The 26,935-nt window shown below is 44.1% G+C and overlaps 1 protein-coding gene across 1 annotated transcript in view; it reads right to left on the bottom strand.

Annotated features, from left to right (window-relative positions):
- Positions 1 to 26,935, bottom strand: part of dclk1a (doublecortin-like kinase 1a) — a 345,065-nt gene that overhangs the window by 125,130 nt on the left and 193,000 nt on the right. Inside the window, exon 4 of the mRNA XM_068032816.1 lies at positions 24,567 to 24,710. Within this exon, the coding sequence (XP_067888917.1) occupies positions 24,567 to 24,710 (144 nt within the window). The remainder of the gene's footprint in view (positions 1 to 24,566; positions 24,711 to 26,935) is intronic.

Raw genomic sequence — 26,935 nt, 5'->3', positions numbered from 1 at the left:
ATTGTGATACTCCATGCCCCCCCACCTTCGACCCGCCTCAGGGGCCTCACAAAGTCCCAGCCCCTATGTTTGTCACCTCCTCCAGCCCTACAACCCAAAGCCCCCCACCCCAAATTGTCTGTTACTCTGGCTCTGTTCTTTTTTGTATTCCTTCTTCCTTCACCCCAACACTTGCAGTCTCCTAGCCCCCTGTTGTGGAATTCCCTTCCCTAAGCCTCTCCCCTCCCTTACTTTAAGGCCTTCTTTAGTACCTGTCTCTTTCACCAAGTTCTTGGCCATCCCTCCTAATATTGCTTTTTTGTCTCAACATCTATTTCGTCTGAGTATGCCTCTGTGAAGCTTGGGATGTTTTTCCACATCAAAGACATAAATGCAAGTTACTGCTGTTAATGCATCGGTATACAGCACAGCAACTGACTCCTGTGATGTCCTCTATTGGTGCCTAGATGGATTCTGTGTAATAAGGGTCGAGGGCAGTGATAAACTTAATGACTACTGGCTACATACACATCAACATCATTGCCAATGCCAGCTTACAAAATCCCCTGTGGGTGGGGAAATGTAGAGGGGTGGTTACTTGTGCTGGTAACAAGGCTTGAATACATTTCATTCTTGGTGCATCTGCTTTCAGTTTTTTTACTGCAGTATTCTCAACTTGAAATGTCACTCTTTTTAAGCAAGCAAGATAAAACTAATCAAGGATACCAATTCTAGTGAATTGCCACACCTTGTTATATTCGATACTAACAATGAGGTTTCTCCATTTATGCCTTCTTGTGATAGTGACTCAAATGTATTTCTCTATAAAGAGTTAATATTGATTGAGTGAGTCATCATAGACGTTAGTTGGTTACGTGTTCCATGTTCCAAATACAAGACACTCTTTCTCTTATTATGTATTATTAAGTTATACAATAATGAGACATCACCCTGAAGGTGTTTTTATGATCCTGTTAGTAAAGCAACCATAACAACAAAGTGTTAAATCAGAGAAGTGGAGAATGTTGCAAGGGGTTGCTGTCTATGCCAACACCACTGCTAGGATTTTTCATAACAATAAGATGATCAATACTGCAGATATAAATTTCAACTCTCAGGTGAACTTTTCAAGGTAACAGATATTAATTTAGAAAAAGCTTCATTGATCTTTCAGGATCTATAGATTATAAAAACAGTGAGAGTGAGATTGTATTTGTAGTTGTATGGAAATAAGCAGAAATGAAGCGGAAAGCCCTTAAAAGGCTTGTTGATTCAAAATTATTTGCGGATCCTTCATTATTAATAAAACTCTTTCCTCCCATGGCTGTAGACCATACTGCTAGTTTCTATAGCAACCCTGACGTACATAAACCTGCACAGCCTCCTACCCTTCTCTGCTGCACCATTATACCAGTTGAGTGTACTGCGTCAGACCAGTTTCTCTGCACTTATATTTGAAGCAAGGTGCCAAGCTGTAAAATGTGACACTAGGAATTATGTACATTATGTGCTGCTCACGCTCCTCTTCTAGGACTTGGGAATAGGCAATGCACTATGAGTCGTATTAACACATACTAACATTAAATATGCATTGTAAAAAAAAATCAAATACTTGAGAATTTGTCCTCCAAAACTGGTTTACTTAAATCTATGGACAACTTCAGTTTTTAAAACTATCTGCAGCATTTCTTTTGTTGTGCCATTTGAAAATATACTTTCCTGTCTCACTTTAAAGTTTCCAAGTCAGAATCTGATCCCAGGTCTTCACTAATGACTCATTACAAGTTTCTGTTAGGAGATGAATAAATGTAACCAGGGGTGGCCATCTGTTATTTATTGTCATGAGTTCTTTTATGTTGTCTGATGCACCATAAATGAGATGCGTGGAGTCCAGTTGGTTGAAGATCTCAAACAGATTTATTTACAGCTAGACTATTATATATAGTATACAGCTAACTATTTACAGAACCGTACAGTTATAGTTGCAGGGTGACTTTGGTATTATCTCTCTCTATTGTTGTAGAGTGGTGCTAGATACTCTGATTTATAACAGACCAAAGACGGGCATGAGAATTGCGCGAGTGTATATCATGCAACTCCATGATCCAGTGCAGCATGCTGATACGATGTACAAATTGACTCATTTATTGGGAAACGAGCACCAGTAACTCAAATGTTCCAAAAAAACATTTACAATCTAAAATATATAAAGCCTCAAAATCCACAGACTTTTAAGGGTGCAGAAGTGAGTTGGGGCAGGATTTCCAGCCATTGACCCCTTCCAAAATCCTATGGATGGGGTCACTTTAATATTGGGCAGGCAACCTGCTCTAGTAGAGATATAACATAGACTCCTACCCCGCAGTACTGGCGTAAATTGGGGAGGAATTCTACCTTTCTTGGAATCCAAGGATCTTATTGGGCTGAAGATTTAATTTGAAAAAATGTATTTTACTGCAGGGATGTGGGTCTTCAGTTATGTAGGGAGACCAGAGAAGTTGGGACTGTTCTCCTTAGAGCAGAGATGATTAAGGGGAGATTTAGTAGGACATGTTCAAAATTATGAAGGGTTCTGTTAAAGTAAACCGCGGAAATTATTTCCAGTGGCAGAAGTTTGGTAACAAGATTTAAGATAAATGGCAAAAGAACCAGAGGGGAGAAGAAGAGAATTCTTTTTGCACAATGGGTTGATATATATCTGGAATGCACTGCTTGGAAGGGCGATGGAACCAGATTCAATAATAACTTTCAAAATGGAATTCGATATACACTTGGATAGGAAAAGACGGCAGCGCTATGGGGAAAGAAGGGCAGAGTAGGACTAATTTGATAGCTCTTTCACAGAACCGACACAGACATTGTGGGTCTAATGGCTTTCTTCTGTGCTGTATCATTCTATAATCCTGCCAGACCTATGGTTGATTCCACAAAAACATCAGTTGATATGCAGGGCTCAAATGCTTAACTAGCTTAAGGTTTCCAATTATTTCTCATAGAGAGCAAAACAACTGATAAATTGCAGCTGTGATGGGAATGGAGTTCTGTTATGTCTCATGTAAAATCATCACATAAAAATAAATATAAATTCATAAAAGATTTCAGTTTGGACTAGAAATGCAGTTGTACCAGTTTTTGGGGTGTGGTGGGTACAAGGATCAGTCTCCAAACCTGAATTGTGTGGCCCGATGCACACCCGGTATTATAAAAGCAAAATACTGCGGATGCTGGAAATCTGAAATAAAAACAGGAAGTGCTAGAAATACTCAGCAGGTCTGGCAGCACCTATGGAGAAACAGAGTTAACGTTTCTCTATTTCTATTTCCACAGATACTGGCATACCCAATATTGGAGCTCAGGCCTCATTATTATCAACTGGTGAGCTATGGCTACTTACAGACAGTTTGTTGTTGAAGCAGAATGGATGATTAGGCTGCTGTAATGCCAGCAACAGTAACCAGATTAGTGGTTAAAGGGGAATTGAGATGGGAACGTGGAGGCAATTAGGTGCCGCAGTAGCTGCTGGGGAACAGGAGGTAGTGCCAACTGGAGGAATGCTTCTCCTAGCTCCACTTTCAGGTACTGTTAAGTATATTTTAAAATCTTACCTTATTTGGCTGCAGCCTAACAGGCAGCCCCTTTAATGTAATAAGCGCTTACTGCCCATCATATTAGAGGACTGTCTAACTCCTGAAAAACAGGCACTGTGTTGAATTTTTAGACCCATGACTTGGTGTAGATAGAATAATGGGATTTAAAGATTGGCTTCAGGCAGCTGTGTTTGCCCAGCCACTCATATTTTTGAAATGGTATTGTATGCAAGCTTGCATATTGGAAAAAGAGGAATCAGTCACTGGGGATAGTTTTCTGATACATGTTAGTGACAGCAAATATTGCCTGCTGCCAGGATAAATTGAAAGCAAGGTTTCCTGTTGTCTACTTGTGCTCGAAAACTGACTCCCTTTATATTCAAGTTACAAACTATAGAAATGTGTATATGATTTTTTAAGATTTAAAATGGATTTTTTAATGAAAGGTCAGTGTTACAAAGAGATTAGAAATCCAAAGATATTTATTGCAGGATAGTAAGTTAATTGAGATCAGCACGTGGTAGGTAAGCTTCACCTTACATACTAACAAATCAATAAAATAATTATTACTCATCATCCACTTCTGAAAATGAAATCAATACCTGTCACTGAACTATAACTACTTTGCTATCAGGTCAGAGATTGACCCCATTGATCATTGCTCTACTACCAAGGCTGAGATCAAGTAACAGGCAGTGACTTGATTATGATTGCAGTTCTGGCAGCATCTGTGGAGAGAGAAGCAAAGCTAACTTTTCAGGTCTGTGACCTTTCATCAAAAGTTAGAAAAGAATTAGGTTTTAAGCAAGTGAAGGGGAGGTGGGTGGGGGAGAGAACAAAGGGGAAGGTGTTTGATAGGGCAGAGGGCAGGAGAGATTAAATAACAAAGCTGTCCTGGGACAAAGGCAAAGCGTGTGTTAATGCTTGTGGTGAAAGACAAAGCATTAGTCCAGAGAGAGTGTTAATAGCAGAATAATGAGCAGCTCTGACTACATGAAAAGCAGGCATATGGTAATATAATAGGTAGTGTTTTATTTTTTAGGGAATCAAGGTCCCTAGTGTAAATAATCTAATTTTTTGAGTAATTTAAGGGAGTAAATTAAGGGTAAGTCATGGCAGGGCAGCTCGGCAGCATGGAGTGCTCCTCCTGTGCAATGTGGGAAGTCAGGGACACTTCAAGTGTCCAGGGCGAACACGCGTGCAGGAAGTGTCTGTTTCTGGTGAAGGTGGGACCTGTACAAGTTGGACGGGTTGCACCTGAACCAGAATGGGACCAACATCCTTGCTGGGAGGTTTGCTAGTGCAGTTGGGGGGGTTTAAACTAATTTGGCAGGGGGATGGGATACAAAGTGGAGGTACTGTAGGGGGTGATGCACAGTCAAATATAGAAGAGAAACTAAGTCAGTCTGGAAGACAGAGCAAATATAGACCCGTTAAGGCACAAGCAAATAATGCAAGGTTGGATTGCATCTATTTTAAACACAAGGAGTATTACTAGTAAGGCAGATGAATTGAAGGTGTTGATTTACACATGGGAATATGATATTATTGCTAACACAGAGACATGGTTGAGGGAAGGACAGGACTGGCAGCTCAATATTCCAGGGTATAGAATCTTCAGGCGTGACAAGGTGGGGTGTAAAAGAGGAGGTGGCATTGCACTGTTGATCAAGGAGTCAATTACTGAAGTAAGGAGGGATGATATCTTAGAAGGTTCCTCAAATGAGGCCATATGGGTACAACTTAAAAACAAAAAGAGGGCAATCACTTGGCTAGGAGTGTACTACAGGCCTCCAAACAGTCGGGGAGAGATAGAGGAGCAGATATGTAGACAAATCTCAGAGATGTAAAAATAAAGGGTAATAATAGTAGGGGATTTCAACTTCCCCAATATTAACTGGGATAGTCTTAGAGCAAAAGGCTTAAAGGGGGCAGAATTCTGAAAGTGCATACAGGAGAGCTTTTTGAGCCAGCACATAGAAAGTCCTACAAGAGAAGGGACAGTACCGGACCTAATCCCAGGGAATGAAGCTGGACAATTTAAGGTAAAGGAAATAGACAAAGAGGAACTGGAAATAAAGGTACTGAATTGGGGGAAGGCCAATATCAAAATGATCAAACAGGATATGGCCAAAGTGGACTGGGAGCAACTACTTGTAGGAAAGTCTACAATAGACCAGTGGGAGTCATTCAAAAAGGAAATGGAGAGTTCAGGGCCAACTTGTTACTGTAAATGTGATGGGTAGGACCAACAAGTCCAGGGAACCCAGGATGTCAAGGGATATAGAGGATTGGATCAGGAAAAAAAGGAGGCTTATGGCAGATTCAGAGCGCTGAAAACAGCAGAGGCACTAGAGGAGTATAGAAAGTGTAGTGGGGGGGGGGGTGGGTGGTGGTACTTAAAAATGTAATTAGGAGAGCGAAGAAGGGACATGAAAAAACACTGGCAGGCAAGATAAAGGAAATTCCTGAGGCGTTTTATAAGTATATGAAGGGGAAAAGGGTAACCAGGGAAAGAGTAGGGCCCATTAGGGACCAAAGTGGCAATGTGTGTGTGGAGCCGGGGGACATAGGTGATGTTTCAAATGATTACTTTTCATCTGTGTTCACAATGGAGAAAGACGATGTAGGTGTAGAGATCAGGGAGGGAGATTGTGATATACTTGAACAAATTAGCATTGAAAGGGAGGAGGTATTAGCTGTTTTTAGCAGGCTTAAAAGTGGATAAATCCCCAGGCCCAGATGCGATGTATCCAAGGCTGTTATTTGAGGCAAGGGAGGAGATAGCAGGGGCTCTGACACAAATTTTCAAATCCTCTCTGGCCACAGGAGAGGTACCAGAGGACTGGAGGACAGCAGATGTGGTACCACTATTCAAGAAGGGTAGCAGGGATAAACCAGGTATTTACAGGCCTGTGAGTCTAACATCAGTGGTAGGGAAACGATTGGAAAAAATTCTGAAGGACTGGATTAATCTCCACTTGGAGAGGCAGGAATTAATCAAGGACAGTCAGCATGGCTTTGTCTGGAGGCGATCATGTCTAACTAAATTGATTGAATTTATTGAGGAGGAGTCAAGATGTGGAGATGAGGGTAAAGCAGTTGATGTAGTCTACATGGACTTCAGTATGGCTTTTTATAAGGTCCTGCATAGGAGATGGTTAAGAATGTAAGAGCCCATGGGATCCAGGGCAATTTGGCAAATTGGATCCAAAATTGGCTTAGAGGCAGGAGGCAGAGGGGATGGTCGAGGGTTGTTTTTGCGAGTGGAAGCCTGTGAGCAGTGGTGTACCACAGGGATCGGTGCTGGGACCCTTGCTGTTTGTAGCATACATTAATGATTCAGACATTAATATAGGAGGTATGATCAGTAAGTTTGCAAATGACATGAAAATTGGTGGTGTCGTAAATAGTGAGGAGGGTAGATGGGCTGGTAAGATGGGCAGAGCAGTGGCAAATGGAATTTAATCCTGAGAGGTGTGAGGTGATGCATTTTGGGAGGACTAACAAGCCAAGGGAATATACAATGGACAGTAGGACCCTAGAGGGTCAGAGGGACCTTGGTGCATTTGTCCATAGATCACTGAAGGTAGCAGCACAGGTAGATAAGGTGGTTAGGAAGGCATATGGGATACTTGCCTTTATTAGCCGAAGTATAGAATATAAGAGCAGGGAGGTTATGAGCTGTATAAAATGCTAGTTAGGCCACAGCTGGAGTACTGTGTACAAATGCTGGTCACCACACCACAGGAAGGATGTGATTGTACTGGAGAGGGTGCAGAGGAGATTCACCAGGATGTTGCCCGTGCTGGAGCATTTCAGCTATGAAGGGAGACTGGATTGGCGAGGGTTGTTTTCCTTAGAGCAGAGAAGGCTGAGGGGGGATCTGATTGAGATATACAAAATTATGAGGGGCATTGATAGATTAGATAGGAAGAAACCTTTTCCCTTAGTGGAGGGGTCAATAACCAGGGGGCATAGATTTAAGGTAAGGGGCAGGAGGTTCAGAGGGGATTTGAGGAAAAGAAATTTCACCCAGTGTGGTTGGAATCTGGAACACACTGCCTGAAGGGGTGGTAGAAGCTGGAACCCTCACAACATTTAAGAAGTATTTAGATGAGCACATGAAATGCCAAAGCATACAAGGCTACAGGCCAAGTGCTGGAAAATGGGATTAGTATAGATAGGTGCTTGATGGCCGGAACAGACACGATGGACCGAAGGGCTTGTTTTTGCTCTATGGTTAAAAAATAAAATATTAAAAAAAGGCCAGTCATGCTCTGAAGTTATTGAACTCAATGTTCAGTCCCCAAGGCTGTAGAGTTTTTTTTTATTCATTCATGGGATGTGGGCATCACTGGCTATGCCAGCATTTATTGCCCTTCCCTAATTGCCCTTGAGAAGGTGGTGGTGAGCTGCCTTCTTGAACCGCTGCAGTCCATGTGAGGTAGGTACACCCACAGTGCTGTTCGGAAGGGAGTTCCAGGAGTTTGACCCTGCGACAGTGAAGGAACGGCGATATAGTTCCAAGTCAGGATAGTGTGTGACTTGGATGGGAACTTGCCGGTGTTGATGTTCCCATGCATCTGTTGCTCTTGTCCTTCGAGATGGTAGAGGTCGCAGGTTTGGAAGGTGCTGTCTAAGGATCCTTGGTGAGTTGCTGCAGTGCATCTTGTAGATGGTACACACTGCTGCCACTGTGCATCGGTGGTGGAGGGAGTGAATGTTGTGCATGATGTGCCAATCAAGCGGGCTGCTTTGTCCTGGATGGTGTCGAGCTTCTTGGGTGTTGTTGGAGCTGCACCCATCCAGGCAAGTGGAGAGTATTCCATCACACTCCTGACTTGTGCCTTGTAGATGGTGGACAAGTTTTGGGGAGTCAGGAGGTGAGTTACTCGCCGCAGGATTCCTAGCCTCTGACCTGCTCTTGTAGCCACGGTATTTATATGGCTACTCCAGTTCAGTTTCTGTTCAATGGTAGCCCCTAGGATGTTGATAGTAGGGGATTCAGCGATGGTAATGCCATTGAATGTCAAGGGGAGATGGTTAGATTCTCTCTTGTTGGAGATGGTCATTGCCTGGCACTTGCGTGGAGCAAATGTTACTTGCCACTTATCAGCCCAAGCCTAGGTATTGTCCAGGTCTTGCTATATTTCTACACGGACTGTTTCAGTATTTGAGGAGTCGCGAATGGTGCTGAACATTGTGCAATCATCAGCGAACATCCCCACTTCTGACCTTATGATTGAAGGAAGGTCATTGATGAAGCAGCTGAAGATGGTTGGGCCTAGGACACTATGCTGAGGGACTCCTGCAGTGATGTGCTGGAGCTCAGATGATTAACCTCCAACAACCACAGCCGTCTTCCTTTGCGCTAGGTATGACAGCAACCAGCAGAGAGTTTTCCCCCTGATTCCCATTGACTCCAGTTTTGCTAGGGCTCCTTGATGCCATACTTGTTCAAATGCTGCCTTGATGTCAAGGGCAGTCACTCTCACCTCATCTCTTGAGCTCAGCTCTTTTGTCCATGTTTGAACCAAGGCTGTAATGAGGTCAGGAGCTGAGTGACCCTGGCGGAACCCAAACTGTGCATCACTGAGCAGGTTATTGCTAAGCAAGTGCTGCTTGCTGGCACTGTTGATGACACCTTCCATCACTTTACTGATGATTGAGAGTAGTTTGATGGGGCAGTAATTGGCCGGGTTGGACTTGTCCTGCTTTTTGTGTACAGGACATACCTGGGCAATTTTCTACATTGCCGGGTAGATGCCAGTGTTGTAGCTGTACTGGAACAGCTTGGCTAGAGGTGCGGCAAGTTCTGGAGCACAGTTCTTCAGTACTATTGCCGGAATATTGTCAGGGCCCATAGCCTTTGCAGTATCCAGTGACTTCAGTCATTTCTTGATATCACGCGGAGTGAATTGAATTGGCTGAAGCCTGGCATCTGTAATGCTGGGGACCTCGGGAGGGGGCCGAGATGGATCATCAACTCGGCACTTTTGGCTGAAGATTGTTCCAAATGCTTCTGCCTTATCTTTCGCACTGATGTGCTGGGCTCCCCCATCATTGAGGATGGGGATATTTGTGGAGCCACCTCCTCCAGTTAGTTGTTTAATTGTCCACCACCATTCACGGCTGGATGGGGTAGGACTGCAGAGCTTATATCTGATCCGTTGGTTATGGGATCGCTTAGCTCTGTCTTTTGCATGCTGCTTATGCAGTTTGGTATGCAAGTAGTCTTGGGTTGTTGCTTCACCAGGTTGACACCTCATTTTGAGGTATGTCTGGTGCTGCTCCTGGCATGCCCTCCTGCACTCTTCACTGAACCGGGGTTGGTCTCCTGGCTTGATGGTAATGGTAGAGTGGGGGATATGCCGGGCCATGAGGTTACAGATCGTGGTTGAGTACAATTCTGCTGCTGTTGATGGCCCACAGAGCCTCATGGATGCCCAGTTTTGCATTGCTAGATCTGTTCGAAATCTCTCCCATTTAGCACGGTGATAGTGTCACACAACACGATGGACGGTATCCTCAATGTGAAGGCAGGACTTCGTCTCCACAAGCACTATGCGGTGGTCATTCCTACCAATACAGTCATGGACAGAAGCATCTGCAGCAGGCAGATTGGTGATGACAAGGTCAAGTATGTTTTTCCCTCGTGTTGGTTCCCCCACCATTTGTGCCTAATCAAATGATCAGGTGCTGCTCCTCGAGCTTACGTTAATGTTCACTGAAACACTGCAGCAGGCCAAAGGCAGAAATGTTGGCATGAGAGCAGAGGGGAGTGTTGAAATGGCAAGCAACCGGAAGCACGGGGTTATGCTTTCGGACTGAGTGGAGGTGTTCGGCAAAGCAGTCACCCAATCTGCGTTTGGTCTTCCCAATGTAGAGAAGACTGCATTGTGAGCAGCGAATATAGTATACTAAATTGAAAGAAGTACAAGTAAACCACAGTGGGGGTGGTTGCAGAGGCTTCAACCATGCCCGGCCCATTGCCCACACTTTTTCCCTCCCAGAACCGCGACAAGGTTCCTCTTGTCCTCACTTTCCACACCACCAGCCTCCACATCCAGAGGATCATCCTCCGCCACCTCCAGCATGATGCCACCAAACACACGTTCCCCTCCCGTCAGCATTCCGAAGGGATCGTTCCCTCCGCAACACCCTGATCCACTCCTCCATGACCCCCAACACCCTTCCCACGGCACCTTCCCATGCAAATGCAGGAGGTGTAATACCTGCCCTTTTACCTCCTCTCTTCTCACTGTCCAAGGCCCCAAACAGTCCTTTCAGGTGAAGCAGCGATTTACTTGTACTTCCTTCAATTGAGTATACTGTATTCGCTGCTCACAATGCAGTCTCCTCTACATTGGGGAGACCAAACGCAGATTGGGTGACCACTTTGTGGAATACCTCCACTCAGTCCGAAAGCATAACCCTGTGCTTCCAGTTACTTGCCATTTCAATACTCCCCTCTGCTCTCATGCCAACATTTCTGACTTTGGTCTGCTCCAGTGTTCCAGTGAACAGCAACGTAAGCTCAAGGAGCAGCACCCGATCATTCAATTAGGCACTCTGCAGCCTTGTGGACTGAACATTGAGTTCAATAACTTCAGAGCATGACTGGCCTTTTTAAAAATATTTTATTTTTTAACCATGTGCCTGCTTTTCATGTAGTCAGAGCTGCTCATTATTCTGCTATTAACACTCTCTCTGGACTAATGCTTTGTCTTTCACCACAAGCATTAACACACGCTTTGCCTTTGCCCCAGGACAGCTTTGTTATTTAATCTCTCCTGCCCTCTCAAATACTTTCCCCTTTGTTCTCTCTCTCAACCCCTCCCCTTCACTCACTTAAAGCCTAATTCTTTTCTAACCTTTGCCAGCTCTGATGAAAGGTCAGAGACCTGAAATGTTAACTTTGCTTCTCTCTCCACAAATGCTGTCAGACCTGCTGAGTATTTCCAGCACTTTTTGTTTTTATTTCAGAGTTCCAGCATCTGCAGTATTTTGCTTTTACTTGATTATGATTACTCTGCTATGGGTCTGAGCTTCAGGAATTGATTCTGCTAATGTAGGAACCTTAGTTATAGTAAGTGTATCTGTTGTTTTGCTGAAATTGTAATGCTCTACCGCTGTGACTTTGTAACAATGTTGAGGCTAACAGATTTGTAAAGACTTGTGGAGACAATAATTGATGCACGTCTTATAGCTGGTGCTGTGTACTGGTTTATCAGCTTAAATAATCTTTAAAGATATTAGCCAGTTGATATAATTGAAACTGAATTCTGCAATAAAATTATAAATGGTAGTTTACTATATTCTATATTTACTATATACTATATTCAGTGTAGTGATGACCATAATGCTGTAAAACAATGTGTACATAACTGGTCCACAGATTCCTTGATCTGAAAAAAGCAAACTGGGTTAAGTGAATAAATGACACTAAATAAAATGTAGCAGATTTGAAAGGTAACTGCAGGTATCTGTACAATTCATCTAAAAAAAGTTTTTAAAAAAAACTTGAGGATTCACTGTTTGATGGTGTCAATAAATAATTCAACATAGTGCTATAAGCTGTTTCAGCAGCATTGTAGATTAGCTGTCCTAGGATCTGATACAATGTTTCAGAACAGCTTATAGACTAATCGATGCAATCTGCTATATTGTGTCTTTTTCCTTGTGGCTTTTCACAATAAGCAAATTTTTATTTACGCACCGCTACATGTTTTTCATGAATAGACTTGTGCCTGGATCAGGTTTTCTGATTTTTACCGTAACCTTGCTCTGAAGTCATGGCCGTCTTATAGTTCTCCCCCACCCATCTCCCTGCTGCTGTCATTCAATAAACTACAGCCATTTCTGCTTCAAGCAGCACAGGCAAGTGTGAGGGCATCCATTTTGGACCTAAAAATGATAGATCAGAATTCTTTCTAAATGTTGAAAAGCTGGAAGCAGTGTAGGTTCACTTAGGAGTCCAAGCACATAGATCATTAAAATGTCATGTACAGATACAAAAAATAATCAAAAAGACTAATGGAGTGCTGGCCTTCATATCTAGAAGGATTAGAATTCGAGGGGTTAGAAGTCATGCTACAGCTTTACAAAGCCCTGGTTAGACCACACCTGGATTTCTGCATTCAGGGAGTGTAGTGTAGATTTACTGGAATGATACCTGGATTCCAAGGGTTAAATTACAAAGCATGGTTACACAAACGAGGGTTGTACTTTGCGGAAGTTAATTTGATTGAAGTTTTCAGATAGGGTAGATAGAAATAAACTATTTCTGCCAGTTGTTGATGATTGATCACACCATCCTCCTCTTAAACCTCTCCACCATCATTCAGTGAGGTTGGACTAACCTTGTTCCATTCTTATCTATCTAATCACCTGCAATAGTTTCTCTTCCTGCTCCCGCACATTACCTCTGGTGTCCCTCAAAGATCTATCCTTGGCCCCCTCCTCTTTCTCATCTACATGCTGCCTCTCAGCGATATCATCTGAAAACACATGTACACTGACATGCCCAGCTCTACCTCAACACCACCTCTCATTGTCACTAAATTGTCAGATTTCTTGTCTGACATCCAGTATGAGCAGTAATTTTCTCCAACTGAATATTGGGAAGACTGAAGCCGTTGTCTTCAGCCCTGGCTGCAAACTCTGCTCCCTTGCCACTGACCCAATCCTTCTCCCTGGCAACTCTGCGGCTGAACCAAACTGTTCACAACCTTGGTCTCATACTTGACCCTGAAATGAACTTCCAACTACATATTCAAGCCATCACCAACACCACCTATTTCCACCTCCATAACATCAGCCAACTCCATCATTGCCTCAGATCATCAGCTGCTGAAGCCCTCATCTGTGCCTTTGTTACCTCTAGGCTTGATTATTCGAACATGCTTCTGGCCAGCCTCCCACGTTTTACCGTCTGTTAACTTGAGGTCATTCAAAATGCTGCCCATTTCTTAACTGGCACCAAATCCGGTTCACCTATCACCGTGTGCTTGCTGACCTACATTGGCTCCCGTTTAAATAACGCCTCAATTTTAAAATTCACACTGCCGTTTTCAAATCCCTCCATGACCTGGCCCTTTCCTATCTCTATAATCGCCTTCAGCCCCACAACCCTCCAAGATATCTTTGCTTATCTAATTCTGGCCTCTTGAGCATCCCTGATTTTAATCACTCCACCATTGGCAGCCATGCCTTTAGCTGCCTGGGTTCCAAGCTGTGGAATTCCCTCCCTAAACCTCTCTGCCTCACTTTCCTCCTTTAAGACACTCCTTAAAACCTACATCCTTAATCTTTTGGTGATGTGGCTCAGTGCCACATTTTGTGCTATAATGCCCCTGTGGCTAAATGTCATTTTTTTTGTTTTATAATGCTCCTGTGAAGCACCTCGGGACATTTTATTACGTTAAAGATGCTGTATAAATGCTGTTGTTGTAGTTGGGAAAATCTAAGACTAGGGGACATTGCCTATCATGTTAGGAAACACTTCTACACACAGGATGGTAGAATTTCGGAATTCTCTCCTGCAAACCCTCACGAACTCAAAAACTCAGAGTCATTGGCCAAGAGAATCGCAGCAATCAGAGCAGGAATCTGAGCAGCCTGTCTCTATCTCTGCTCAAGCCATAGTGCTTGCACCACATAGGAGCAAGAGGAAGAGGAAAGCCTGGGCCTACCAAAGCTGGAGTTTCAAATCCCTTCTGCGATCATCCGAAAACTTGAAACCTTGAAAACTCCAACATTGCAGTCATCAAGACATCATTCCAATACCACAAGGAAAACGATAACACTAACAGTGAAAAATTTAGGAAGTCAAAGAATTCCTAAAATCCAATGCGATGCCACCCCACTGAAGGTAATGTTGGGATTGTTGCCCAGATGACATGTGTTTTGTGGTTTTGTGGCATCAACCAATTCCTCTGAGTCTGATGGCCCTGAATCATTACCCACCATCATAGCCTCTGTCTTCACCCTTGTTGCAGCTTTCCGGAGGACATGATATCTGTCTGAAATCTGTTTGTTGGTCTTAGATTTGACATTGGTCCACTGGTGTAACTTCAGTAAACCTTGCATTAATAAGGACAACCCTGGCTCCCTGAGCAACAATGTGAGAGGTTGGTGATGTACTGCCCTCATCACCTGCCGCCTCCTCATATTCCTGGTCTTCCTCCTCCTCCTTTGTAGAATCATCCAATGACCATCTGCATTTTTCCTCCTGCAGACCCAAACCTCGCTGCTGCGCTATACTCTGCAGAGCGCAGCACATCACAACCACTCTGGAGACCCTGGCTGGCGTGTGTTGAAGGGAGCCTCCAGATCTGACTTGACACCTGATGTGCATCTCAGCATGCCAATGGCTTGTTGAATCTCACATCTGGTGTTCATATGGCATTCATTAATCTGGTTTCTGAGAGGTGTCATCAGCCAAGTTTGAAATGGATATCCCTAGTCTCCTAGCAACCACCCCTTATCTCTGCTTCCAGGTCCAAAGACATCACGGACCTTGGACTACCACAGGACAAAAGCATCATGGCAGCTCCCTGGAAATCTTGTGCACATCTCCATAAATATCTTTTTGTGATTGTACAGCATTTGCACATTGATGGAGTGGAAGCCCTTGCAGTTGGCGAAACTCCTGGTTGGTCGGGGTGCCTGGATTGCCACGTCTGTGAAGCCGATGACACCGTGCACCTGAGAAACTATCCATAGATGCAAAGTTGAGCATTCGATCATTTTGACTGGCATCATTAGGCGAAGTTCATATAAATGCCAGCCGTTCAAAACAAACCATCAGTCACCTGTGTTATGCATTTGTGCATATGTCTCCAGCAGAGCCCTGGAAGGGTCAGGAAACTAAGTTGAGAGCAGTGGTGACTTTGACAGCCACAGGTAGTGCATGCCACCAGGTCTTCTTCTAGGAGGCTGCAAATGTCTACCACCAGCTCATGCGACCACTTTATTTATTTATTCAGCACTGAAACAGGCTCTTCGGCCCACCAAGTCTGTGCCGACCAACAACCACCCATTTATACTAACCCTACAGTAATCCCATATTCCCTACCACCTACCTACACTAGGGGCAATTTACAACGGCCAATTTACCTATCACCTGCAAGTCTTTGGCTGTGGGAGGAAACCGGAGCACCCGGAGGAAACCCATGCGGTCACAGGGAGAACTTGCAAACTCCACACAGGCAGTACCCAGAATCGAACCCGGGTCCCTGGAGTTGTGAGGCTGCGGTGCTAACCACTGCGCCACTGTGTCACCCTTGAGCCTCCTGAAACACTATATTTTGGATATGTCAAGAAAATCTAGCCTCTGCCTGTACACTCCCTGTCACAGGTAGTGCCTCCATGAGCTGCACTCACCTCTGCTGCTTCCCTCGCTGCTGTCTCTCAAGAATATGCTCAGCTGGTGCTGGTTATATTGGTCCCCGTTTGAGGTCCAATCTAAGGCAGCCAAAGCGCCACCAATCCAACTGTGATTCGGAAAATCTCCATAGTGTAGAAAGTAACCTCTCAGCAAAAGTACTGTGAACAAACCTTTTCCCATTAGCAGGTAAGAAATTAGTATTTCCATGAATGTGATTCAGCCCCCTCATTGCCATTGTGTTCTTACCTTACTTTCACTCGCAAGTTTTAGGAGGCCCAGGAATCCCATTGATGAGTCATTAAATTTAAGCATTAGTTGAAATAAAACTCTAATTGAACGATTAGCATATGTTAATAGGAAATCTGCCTCTTCCGAGAGGGTTGTACGCAAGCAGCCTAATACCCATTAGTTAAATGCAGAAGATAGCGGGTTGGAGCTGGCTTCCCAACACACTTACACTTTTTTTAACATCCCACCCAAACTCACCTGCTGCGCTGGGTTAAGACTCCCATGTCCACGTTAAGTTGTTACATGAATTGCAGGGGAACTTGGAAGTGATGTGTTCCCATTATATTGCCGTTTTCATCATTCTTGGTGATAGAGGTATGTAGGGCTGAGAGGTATATTTTGGAAAAAAAAATGTAGGGCTGAGAGGTGTTGTTAAAGTTACCTTGGTGAGTTGCTGTAGTGCATCAAGTAGATAGTACATACCGCAGTCATAATGCACTGGTAGAGGATGGATTTGATATTGAGCCCAATGATAAGTGCTCCAATCAAACGAACTTCTCTATCATAGTTGATGCAAAGCTTCAGTGTAGTGGCTGAGTGATGAGTATTCCATCACATTCCTGACTTATGCATTATAAATTGTGGACAGGCTTTTATCAGAGCCATGCGTCACTGAGTGCCCAGTTTCTGCTGTGCTAATACAACTTCCACCCTCTGGTGAACCTCAAGATTTTGATAGTGGGAAATGCAGAAAGTCACAGAGGAGCGGCTGGGTTTTCTCTTACTGGGTATGCTCTTTGGCTAGCAATTATGTAGTGTTAATGTGACCTCCCACTTGTCAGCCCAAGCCTTAATGATAATTAGGCTGGCATTATCAGAAGTGCTGTGAATGGAGTTGAACACTGTGAAATCATTAGCGAAGAGCCCCACTCCAGATTTTCACAATAGATGAGAGATAAAGGAAATGGCAAACACTTTAGAAAAAGAAAGAGATAAAGGTAAAGTAGGCTTGACTATTCTCAGAATTACCATTGATTGTGGGGCAGATTTGGAGCAAACAAAAAGAGCTGTGTAGGTTTTAAAAGGCTACCACCTCAAAAACTGCACCGAAAATTATCCTCCCAAAATGTTGCCAGTTCCTTTTAAGCCTCACTATGAGCCTAATCTGCCACATATAAATAGTTTAAGGGATGTGCTTGCCACTCTGGTTCATTTCCTTTGACTTTTGTTCTAAACCCTCCCTAAATAATAATAAAAACAAAAATGCTGAAAATACTCAGTAGGTCTGGCAGTATCAATGGAGATAGGAAAACAGTAAACGGCTGGAAATTTCCTAGCCCATTGGAGTCAGGTTTGGAGGCGGGCGGGCAGGGAAAGTTAAAAAAAAATGCATCGGGCCGGCTCCCCGACGTCTTTTCGCCTCCGTGCGCTTTTGCTGGGGCAGACTAGCAGATTTGGCCGAAAACCGCCAGCAACAGAGGGAAGCCAATTACGGTGCTTAAAGAGACAATTAGCTCCTATTTTCCCAGAGAAATGAGATTTCCAGTGGGACGCCCCCCAGCCAGTGAAAGGAGGTGGCTTCAAAATGGGAGGTGAAAGCTGCATTACAAATGAAGGGTTTTTAGACGATACCAGCAGAAAATGGCAAGGCTGCTGACATCCCATCTCCATTGAGTGTGGAAGTCCTGAAGACAGATATCTCCAATTGCCATTGGCATCACTCCCCTGAGGATGGCAGCTACATGCTTCCCTGCCATGGGCTGTGCTGTCCTCAGCTCCCATCTCCGGAACCCGCCCACCATCTCTAATTGGACGGCGAACACGGAGGTGGCCTGCTAATTTGGCCACCATCTGTAAAATTCAGTCGGCAGGTCTGCTATGACGTCGAGCGGGGTCAGGACTTGGAAATGGTCCGAACATCAGGTTCCTGACACTCATGGCAAAATTCAGCCCAACTTTTCTGGTTGATGACCTTTCATCAGCACTGGCAAAAGTTAGAGATATTTTTATTTAGAGATACAGCACTGAAACAGGCCCTTCGGCCCACCGAGTCTGTGCCGACCAACACATTTATACTAACCCTACAGTAATCCCATATTCCCGATCACCTCCCTACACGAGGGGCAATTTACAACAGACAATTTACCTATCACCTGCAAGTCTTTGGATGTGGGACGAAACCTGAGCACCCGGCGAAAACCCACGCAGACACAGGGAGAACTTGCAAACTCCGCACAGGCAGTACCCAGAATCGAACCCGGGTCCCTGGAGCTGTGAGGCTGCGGTGCTAACCACTGCGCCACTGTGCCGCCCATATAATAGGGTTTAAGCAAGTGAAAGGAGGTCGCGGGGGAGGAAGGGAAAAAGAACAAAAGGGAAGGTCTGTGAAAGGGTGGAAGACATAATTACCACCTCTAAATAAGTTGCAGGAAAATATCAGTGCGGTGGAAAACACATTGTGGAGACCATTTTGTGTGTTCCTACTTGAAGGTTGGTATTACTTTGCCTGCATATTGATCTCTCTAGAATTTAGGAGGTTCAGTCAAATATTTTTGCTGCTAGGTTTAATCAGCTCATTTCAAAGTACTGCTTCACATGGATTTCTCAATGGGAGCCCCTCTATTTTTATACTATTGACAGGAAGAGGATAAAAATGATAAAGGTTAGTTTAGAATAAAAGACATCCCTGAAGGCATCTCTTCATTAGAGTCATTTGGAAAAGGCTCGTTGGAGGGCCACAAAAATGAAACCCAGCTGAAAAACACCTTACCCAGACAAGCTTAAAAAGAATGGACTACTTGCTTTATAGTAGCATGGACACCAGAGTGGGGATGGTTAGATAGAGGCAATTTGATGCCTTCATCATGGGACAATGCACCATATTTGCCCTCATTCATATATTAGGATGGTTGAGTAGTGATCAGAGCAATCCAATGAAGTTGTGCTTTAAGATTCCAGTAAGGCTTCCACAGACAGAGGGGGACAAAAGATATAATGCATTACAAGAACTGTGATAGAGCAGCCAATCTGAAGTCTTGTTTCAGATGCTCAGATAAAACTGGTGGCACTCTGCAATACAGCCCAGCAAGAGGCTCAGGAATCACTGCAGCATGCTGTGTACTGCATAACATCACGATGAAGAAAATTTGTGCTTCTCGAAGTTGCAGGTATCGACAATGAAAAGGGGGGAGATGGACCTGCCTCCCAATAGCATTAGGATGGTGTACAGGCAGGAAAGGCATAGAACTGTATATGCAGCAGCCACAGAAAGGAGGATACATCTGATAGTCCAGGTCTTTCAACAACTTACAGTTGGATTACCAAATAAAATCACTTCACACCCTCTCACTGTCAAAAACTTTGCACGGTTCCTTCATGAGATAGAAGTCTACATTTCCCTTGCCATCATTCAAATGCCCAAAAGTTGAAAGCACACACAGAAATGAACTCAAAATTCCAAGTGCTCAAATGTGTTTCTTTTAAAAAACAGAATATTTACTGAAAACAGCCAAAGATTCCAATCGCGACAAGTACTTCTTAACCTTGTGTCTACCCTATTGTGTCAACTTACCTTCTTGAGTTCCTTATCTACAGCTCATGCAAGGTGCTCCCTGGGTAGTTAAACGGTGTGAGGCTGGGGTGGTTGCCCTGAAGTCCGAGGCTTGAGATGACTCAAATCAGTGAAGCTGCTGTCATAGAGCGACCTGTTTCTAACAGTCTTTCCGACAGCCTTTCGGTTGCAGTGACAGGAGGTGCTGGGCCACTGTCTGAGATTCCCTATTTGTAAGTATTGGATTAAGGAAGCAGGCTCATTGCCACAATAGTTAAACAGCAATATCAGCGACTACTCTTGTAGCCCACTGGTGCAGAGTACAGGCATCAGAGTTGCTCCATGTCATCACAGATTGAATCATCCCAGTCATATCTTGGAAGACCAGTGAAGGTGTTCCGATCAAACTATTTATGGCAGCACAGAAGCTAACAAGGTCCTTAGAGGCTGTTCCTGGCAGCTTGATGCTACAGAAATCTTCCAGGTTGTCACCGTCACCAGCATGTTCCACAGGTTATGGGAAGCATCTTGCAATTTCTTGCAGATATAGGGATTGGAGTCCTCCCAACTTGTGCATCATTCTCAACCATATTTATGGAACCCTCTCCACTGTCGCCACATTGAGATCAATACTCCCTAATCACAGTTCTGTGCCCTAGACTCCTTGGGCGAGGGTAGTGATTTCTCCAGCCTTCGTAGAGGAACAGCATTCTTCTTTTCCACTCCCAGGTCCTGATTCTTACTAGTGTTCAGTGCTTTCTCCAGGGACATCCCTTAACTCACCAGCTACTTCCTCCCAAGTGGGCATCTCTGGGTTGGACATGCACTTAAGACACTGTGACCGAGTTGCAGATTGTGGCAGGGATTGTGGGTATGGATGAGGCAGGAGTCTTGTCTCTGGAAGTGCCTGGGTAGTCACTGCAGCGGGATACCTTACATCCAAGACACCCCAATGAAGTGAACACAGAACAGCTTGTCCAGTTGTGTACACAGTGACATTTCCCCTTGAAGCAATTGTTGCTGAACTTAGAGGAAGTGCAATACTTTCAGAAGGCACATGAAGCTGAGAGTACCTATAATGAGTCTTGTCCAGCCTTTACCAACCTTCTGTTGCCCAGTTTCCAAGCGTGATATCTCACACAGACTCTCCTGCCTGTCTGCCTGTAATGTCTCAGGTCTCCTGTTCCTGAGAACTCAGGAGTTTTAAGTGGTGGTGCTCCTCTCCGCTTTCAAATTTCTCAAGCCTTGGTCATGGGTGACCTTTTTCCTTTAGCGTGAGAGAAAGGAATGTTAAGGGCTTGTAGAGGTAGTGTAGATTCTTCTCTTATATGAGTCCATGTTTGCGATGATGATGAGGGGAGCATGTGCATTGTTCTCTTTAAATGAAGGGTCCTTGAAAACGAGCAAAAGTCCTTGTAGCAGGCAATGTAAGTTAACAAAGTGATTGTTAATTAAGATGGTTCATGGGTGCTTACAGAGCTTGCCCTGCATTGTTTGAGACTTCCTTGATGGGCAAAAAAGTGAGTGAAGAGTCTAAATGGGATATAAAATGTATGTTGATCTCAGTCTTTTGAGTCATGTTAGCTACTCTTATGAAGTCACTGAAACTCTCCTGCCATTGTGTGGCATTTCTTGAGATGACTGCCTCTGCCAACTCCTGCCATGCAATCTGAACCACCCTCTTATGAGACTTCCTTCCCTCGGTCTTTGCTCTTTTGACCATACTTCATTCAAGAGAGCTTCCACAGATGCGTCCAAGAGTCTGGGGTCTTTGCAACTGCTTACACCCAAAAGGCTGCTGCACTTTCAGACATCTTGGCCACTGTTGTCTGCTGCTTTAGGGCTGGCTGCTGTATATCAGAGGTATAGTTCACTGAAATAGAGGTTTTGTCTGTTAGACCCTCTGTGATAACTCTTTCTGACTGAACTGTTTGCTATCCACACCAATCTTCTGTCTTGCAGGTAGGCTTGTGTTCTTCCTCTATCTGCAGTTGCCTTACTTTTCTTGTGTTATCCATGGCTACATACTTTGCACCTGCACGATGCAAGTGTGCACTGAAAGCAGGAGATCTCACCTTCTGTGTTGTTCGGAAGGAGCCTACTACAAAAAAGTTCACCGGGGTTGTCACCTTCACAGCCACTAATAGAACTACTCTGTCCTGGTTGTGGTTCCCAAGTATAGTAGCAGTGTCCATAGTTTTGTTATGGCTTTCTTCAGGGATCTTAATCTCCACATGTAAGAGCCTTCTAAATGTCCAGATATGAAAGATTAACTTTTGTACATGCATATTCTAGCTTAAAGCCAAAAGACTTGCAGGTTGGTAAGTAAATTGGCCATTATAAATTGCTCGTAGTGTAGGTAGGTGGTAGGAAAATATAGAGACAGGTGGGGATGTGGGAGGAATATGGGATTAGTGTAGTATTAGTATATATTAGTGGGTGGTTGATGGTCGGCACAGACTCGGTGGGCCGAAGGGCCTGTTTCAGTGCTGTATCTCTAAACTAAAAATAAACTAAAGATGGGTTCCAATGAAGCACTTAAGATACAAATGAAACATCCCGATCCCCTCCTCCTCCAGAACCCTCAAATAGAGAGATATGTCCGTAGGAACATCCATAACTGCTCACAAACCAGCACATTGATGCTGTTCACTGGACAAATGGATAGATGTACAGCTTTAAGAAGCTGTCAGGAAGGTGGCAAGAAGTTTTACTACCTTCCTTTGTCAAATGACCATTATATAACAGAGAAACAGTGACTTGAGTATTTTAGAGGCCTTGAGGCCTCAGTGCAGGGAGCTGTCACCTGGTGCACACAAGTACAACAGATGCTAACATTTGCATATTGGACCGAGACAGAGAGAAAGAGCAGGGACAGAAAAAGACAGAAAGTGTCTAAGAGGCATACAGGAGAGAGGAGACGAAGAGTAACTTACACAAAGGGAGAGAGAGTATAAAAGAGTCATAAATAAGCAAGACATAGATGGCGACATGAGAAAACGTGAAAGTTTTTTTTTAGAGATACAGCACTGAAACAGGCCCTTCGGCCCACCGAGTCTGTGCCGACCATCAACCACCCATTTATACTAATCCTACACTAATCCCATATTCCTACCACATCCCCACCTGCCCCTATATTTCCCTACCACCTACCTATACTATGGGCAATTTACAATGGCCAATTTACCTATCAACCTGCAAGTCTTTTGGCTGTGGGAGGAAACCGGAGCACCCGGAGAAAACCCACGCAGACACAGGGAGAACTTGCAAACTCCACACAGGCAGTACCCAGAATTGAACCCGGGTCCCTGGAGCTGTGAGGCTGCAGTGCTAACCACTGCGCCGCCCCAAAGGTAGAGTGATGGGGGAGATAAAGAGTGGAGCAGACAGACAGAGAGGCTGACACAGAAATTAGTGAGTGGGAGATAAGCAGAACTACAGTTAAAGGTAGACAGGGACAAAAGAATTGTTTTTACCTTGGATAACAGCATAGAACTAAATTTGTATAATATAAATAGCAAAGAAATTTCAAGTCTATGATCTAATTATGAGGTTAAAATAATAATTAAGAAGCAAATTAATTCTGCTCTCAGTTTATCATCATCAAAATGTATTTCTCTATCGTGAAGCTTTAGGAAAGTGGGTAGACATCAACCAAAAAATGATGCAGCTTGTTCAACAGATAGGGTAGGATTATGGATTGTTGGGGAGGGCGGCTTCAGGGGCAAGTGGTCGCTTAAACCCAGCCCCAAAGTTGGCATGCCAGTTTCCTGACACAAGACTGGCACACTAAGATTTCAGAATGTGCCAACGGGAGCCAGAAGAGGCAACCCGCCTGAACATCTTAAATGGCCACTTAAGGCCATCAATGAGCTTGTTGTCAGCTCATTTAGGGAAAAGATTTGGATTTTCTTTACAAAGGTTGGGTTCGACGTGCTGTCAGAATCACGAAGTGGAGGAGGAGGTGTTGAGATTGCAGGGAGAGATGGGCAATGGCGGGACAGAGGCAAAAGACAGCCTTGAGGAGAGAAGACTGTGGGATGGCCCTCACAGTGTTGGCAGCAGCAATGATGCAGAGTTATTAGTAACAACAAATTGCCAAGGTACACTGGAAAGAGAGGATTCAATATAGACCGGAATAAAAACAGAACATGCTAGGAACACGCTGGCAAGTCTTTTAGCATCTGAAAAAATAAAGAACAGGCTAACATTTAAAGTGCAGATCCCTTTTATGGGCACCTTTCCTTATATTTCCTCCTTCGGCTTTGTGTTTATTTGTCCTCAGACCTTTGTTTAGGAGGTTTCTCTACATTAGCGGTGTTATATAAATGGAAGCTTTTGTTACTGTTAGAACTGGCCAGATCTGCACCCGGGATGTTAATCTGTCTTTTCCCTTTGGGGAGGTTTATGGTCCTACTGCCTATTTGTAATACGGGGGCCCTCCCTGCCCACTGCTCAGGTTGTGCTTCCATTTTGTGGAAGAACAGCAGCCTCAGCAAGCTGCTGCTTGCCTTTTAAATCAGGCCCACTTCTGCCTTGGTCCCTCCTCCTTCCTGCATCCATCACTGCTAATTTGGTGGCGAACACAAATCCTGGCCAATTAAGCACTCTGCATAACAAAATTGCGGTGCATCCGCATTTCCACATGGGTGCGGGGTCACTGGAAGTCATCACGATGTCAGAGCTCCGACCCGGAAATTGAAATCCCACCCATAGACTTTTTCATGTTTCTCCCTTCTCCATGTTTTGTGAAAGTGTTGATTTTATTACAGAAATGAGCTTTCACGTACAATAATATAATGTGAAATGGTGACGTTCTCTTGACTACCTGAGCCAGTAGAAGCTGGGGACTTGCTACGTCTTGAAGGCCCAGGGCTCTTTGTGGTAACGTTTCGTCCTGTAGCACCAGCACCCGCACCTGCACCTGCACCAGGAACTTTAGTGTATGAAGTGGACTTAACAACTCGACATTCTGTGGATGCAAAAGAGAGGAAATGAATTTAAAAAAAGTTCGGCAATCACAAATATATTTTGCTTCTGGAATTTTAAAATATCTTTAAAACAGCTTGCATTTATAGAAGTTCTCTTCATTCCAGAAAAATGAACAGAACAATTCACAGATTGGGGAATGAATGGACAATACCAGGAGGGAAACAAGTAAATAGAATGGAGTTAAGGGACAGAGACAAAAGCATGGTTGAGGATTAAATGTTTAGCTGGCTTTTCAAAGCAAGGAGGGAGCAGGTAAAGCATGGGGAGAGAAATATTTGCTCACATAGCACTGCTTCAAGCAGCACTATGCAGACTACACCCATTCCAAGGCTGAAAATGCCATTGGTTACTACCTGTGGGGGTCTTCTTCACCCCCTCCCCCCACCGCCAGGGAATAAACGTAAGTCTGTGTAGCATTGCTTCAAGCATCACAACATGAACCAATTTTTCCCCCAGGGAATTTAGGATGGGGTTCCAGAAGGAAAATGCCTGGTAATTAACAGAATGATTGTCAATGGTGGAGAAGAGAGGGTGGACAAATGGAGTAAACCAGTGTCAGAGGAGTGAAGGTGTGAGCAAAGACATAAGCCCCATTTTTAACCCATGGCGTGAATTAGGCATGTGGGGCAGGGTTACCAGCATTACCACTTCTCTCCTCCACCCCCACCCCCTACCCCACCCGGAAACCCAGGTTCAATCCAAGAAGTGATTCAATTACCTCACAAGAGCAACAACAGTGAGTCCATATCTTTGCCTTTCCACTTCTTTCTCAACAGCACCTCACAACACTCCTCTCATCTCTCACCTGCACCACATCATTCACCATAAATCATAAGGGCACACTAAATATCTTGCTTTCTTACAGAAAACACACTCATCCCTTTTTTGCTCTTTTCACCATACACTAGCACCACTTCCTTCTCACAAGCTTGCATAACGACCAATTACTCCCCTCACTCCTTCAATTCACATTACACACACTTCCCTTTACCTTCATGACTTCCCCATCCTCTTTACATCTTGATTATTCACTGCCTCTCATCACATTCACCATATGCATAACTCATACATATCTCAACAGTCATTCACTAAGGTGTTTTCAGCACTTTAGCTGAGTGTGGGGAGGAGTCTGCTTCCAGTCTGTGTACTGTCATCCCGCATGGCATCACCATTCTGGTGAGTGTGGTCAAACTCAGAGAAGTTGCAGCCTGGCCTTCACCATAGGAGGCCATGTGTGCATGCTTTGCAGCTTTGTTGGGAGCTCAAACTGCTATTATGCAGAATCTATGGATTATTGTCCTAGTACCTTGCTAACTACCTGGGTCAGCCTTATTACAGGTACTTGTATAAGTTAGGTTGAATTGTGGCTGGAATCAACTGGGTCTATTGTCAAGGTGTAGTAAAATCTGTTTGAGATAGCAATCTTAAATGGAGGGGAAAGTCTACATGGAATACTAGCCCCAACATCTATTTGGCAAAAACGTCGAAACATAATTAAAGTTGGTGTGCACATTTCCTTTTGTGTCCACTTCTGAAGGAAAACTCTCCCCAAGTCATTTATAATTCACTTTCAAACTTTTAACTGCCTGGCCTTTAGCCCTTCATTCACTCGGATGCTTCTGTGTCCATCAATTTCCCCAACTATCGTTACCTGCCAACATTCCGTATGGAAGATTCAATGCTAATTGTGTGCACACCAATGTTACATCTGCTGGTGTCTGCACTGTCAGATTTTTAATAGAACTTTCCCATTAATGTGACAGCCTATGACAGTAGAATCACCATAATTGGACAATCTGGCCACTGGATGCATTTGTGAACCATGTCTGAAATTTCTCTCAGCCCGGACACAATCTTGGTTCTGTGCTGGTAACTTTTTAAACCATAATTTCTGTCAATGTCTATTTTTAAGTTAGCATCTTTACATTTATTTGTATTGTTTTCCACCTTTCTCAGCTCCTTTTCCTTTAAAAACATCCACCTGCCTTCCTCTCTGCCTCTGATTACCTGGTTTAAAAAAAGTGATTTAACTCCCACTTTGGCCTTGTCTATTAGCGCAATTTTAATAAAAGTAATGATCTTTTGTGACCAGCTTTTGCTCAAAAATAAGGTTTTTTTTGCCAATGGCAGGAATGGGACCCGGGTTCAATTCTGGGTACTGCCTGTGCGGAGTTTGCAAGTTCTCCCTGTGTCTGCGTGGGTTTT

Source organism: Heterodontus francisci, chromosome 6, assembly GCF_036365525.1.
Source record: "Heterodontus francisci isolate sHetFra1 chromosome 6, sHetFra1.hap1, whole genome shotgun sequence".
NCBI lineage: Eukaryota > Metazoa > Chordata > Chondrichthyes > Heterodontiformes > Heterodontidae > Heterodontus > Heterodontus francisci.
This window is presented reverse-complemented; position numbering and strand designations above follow the sequence as displayed.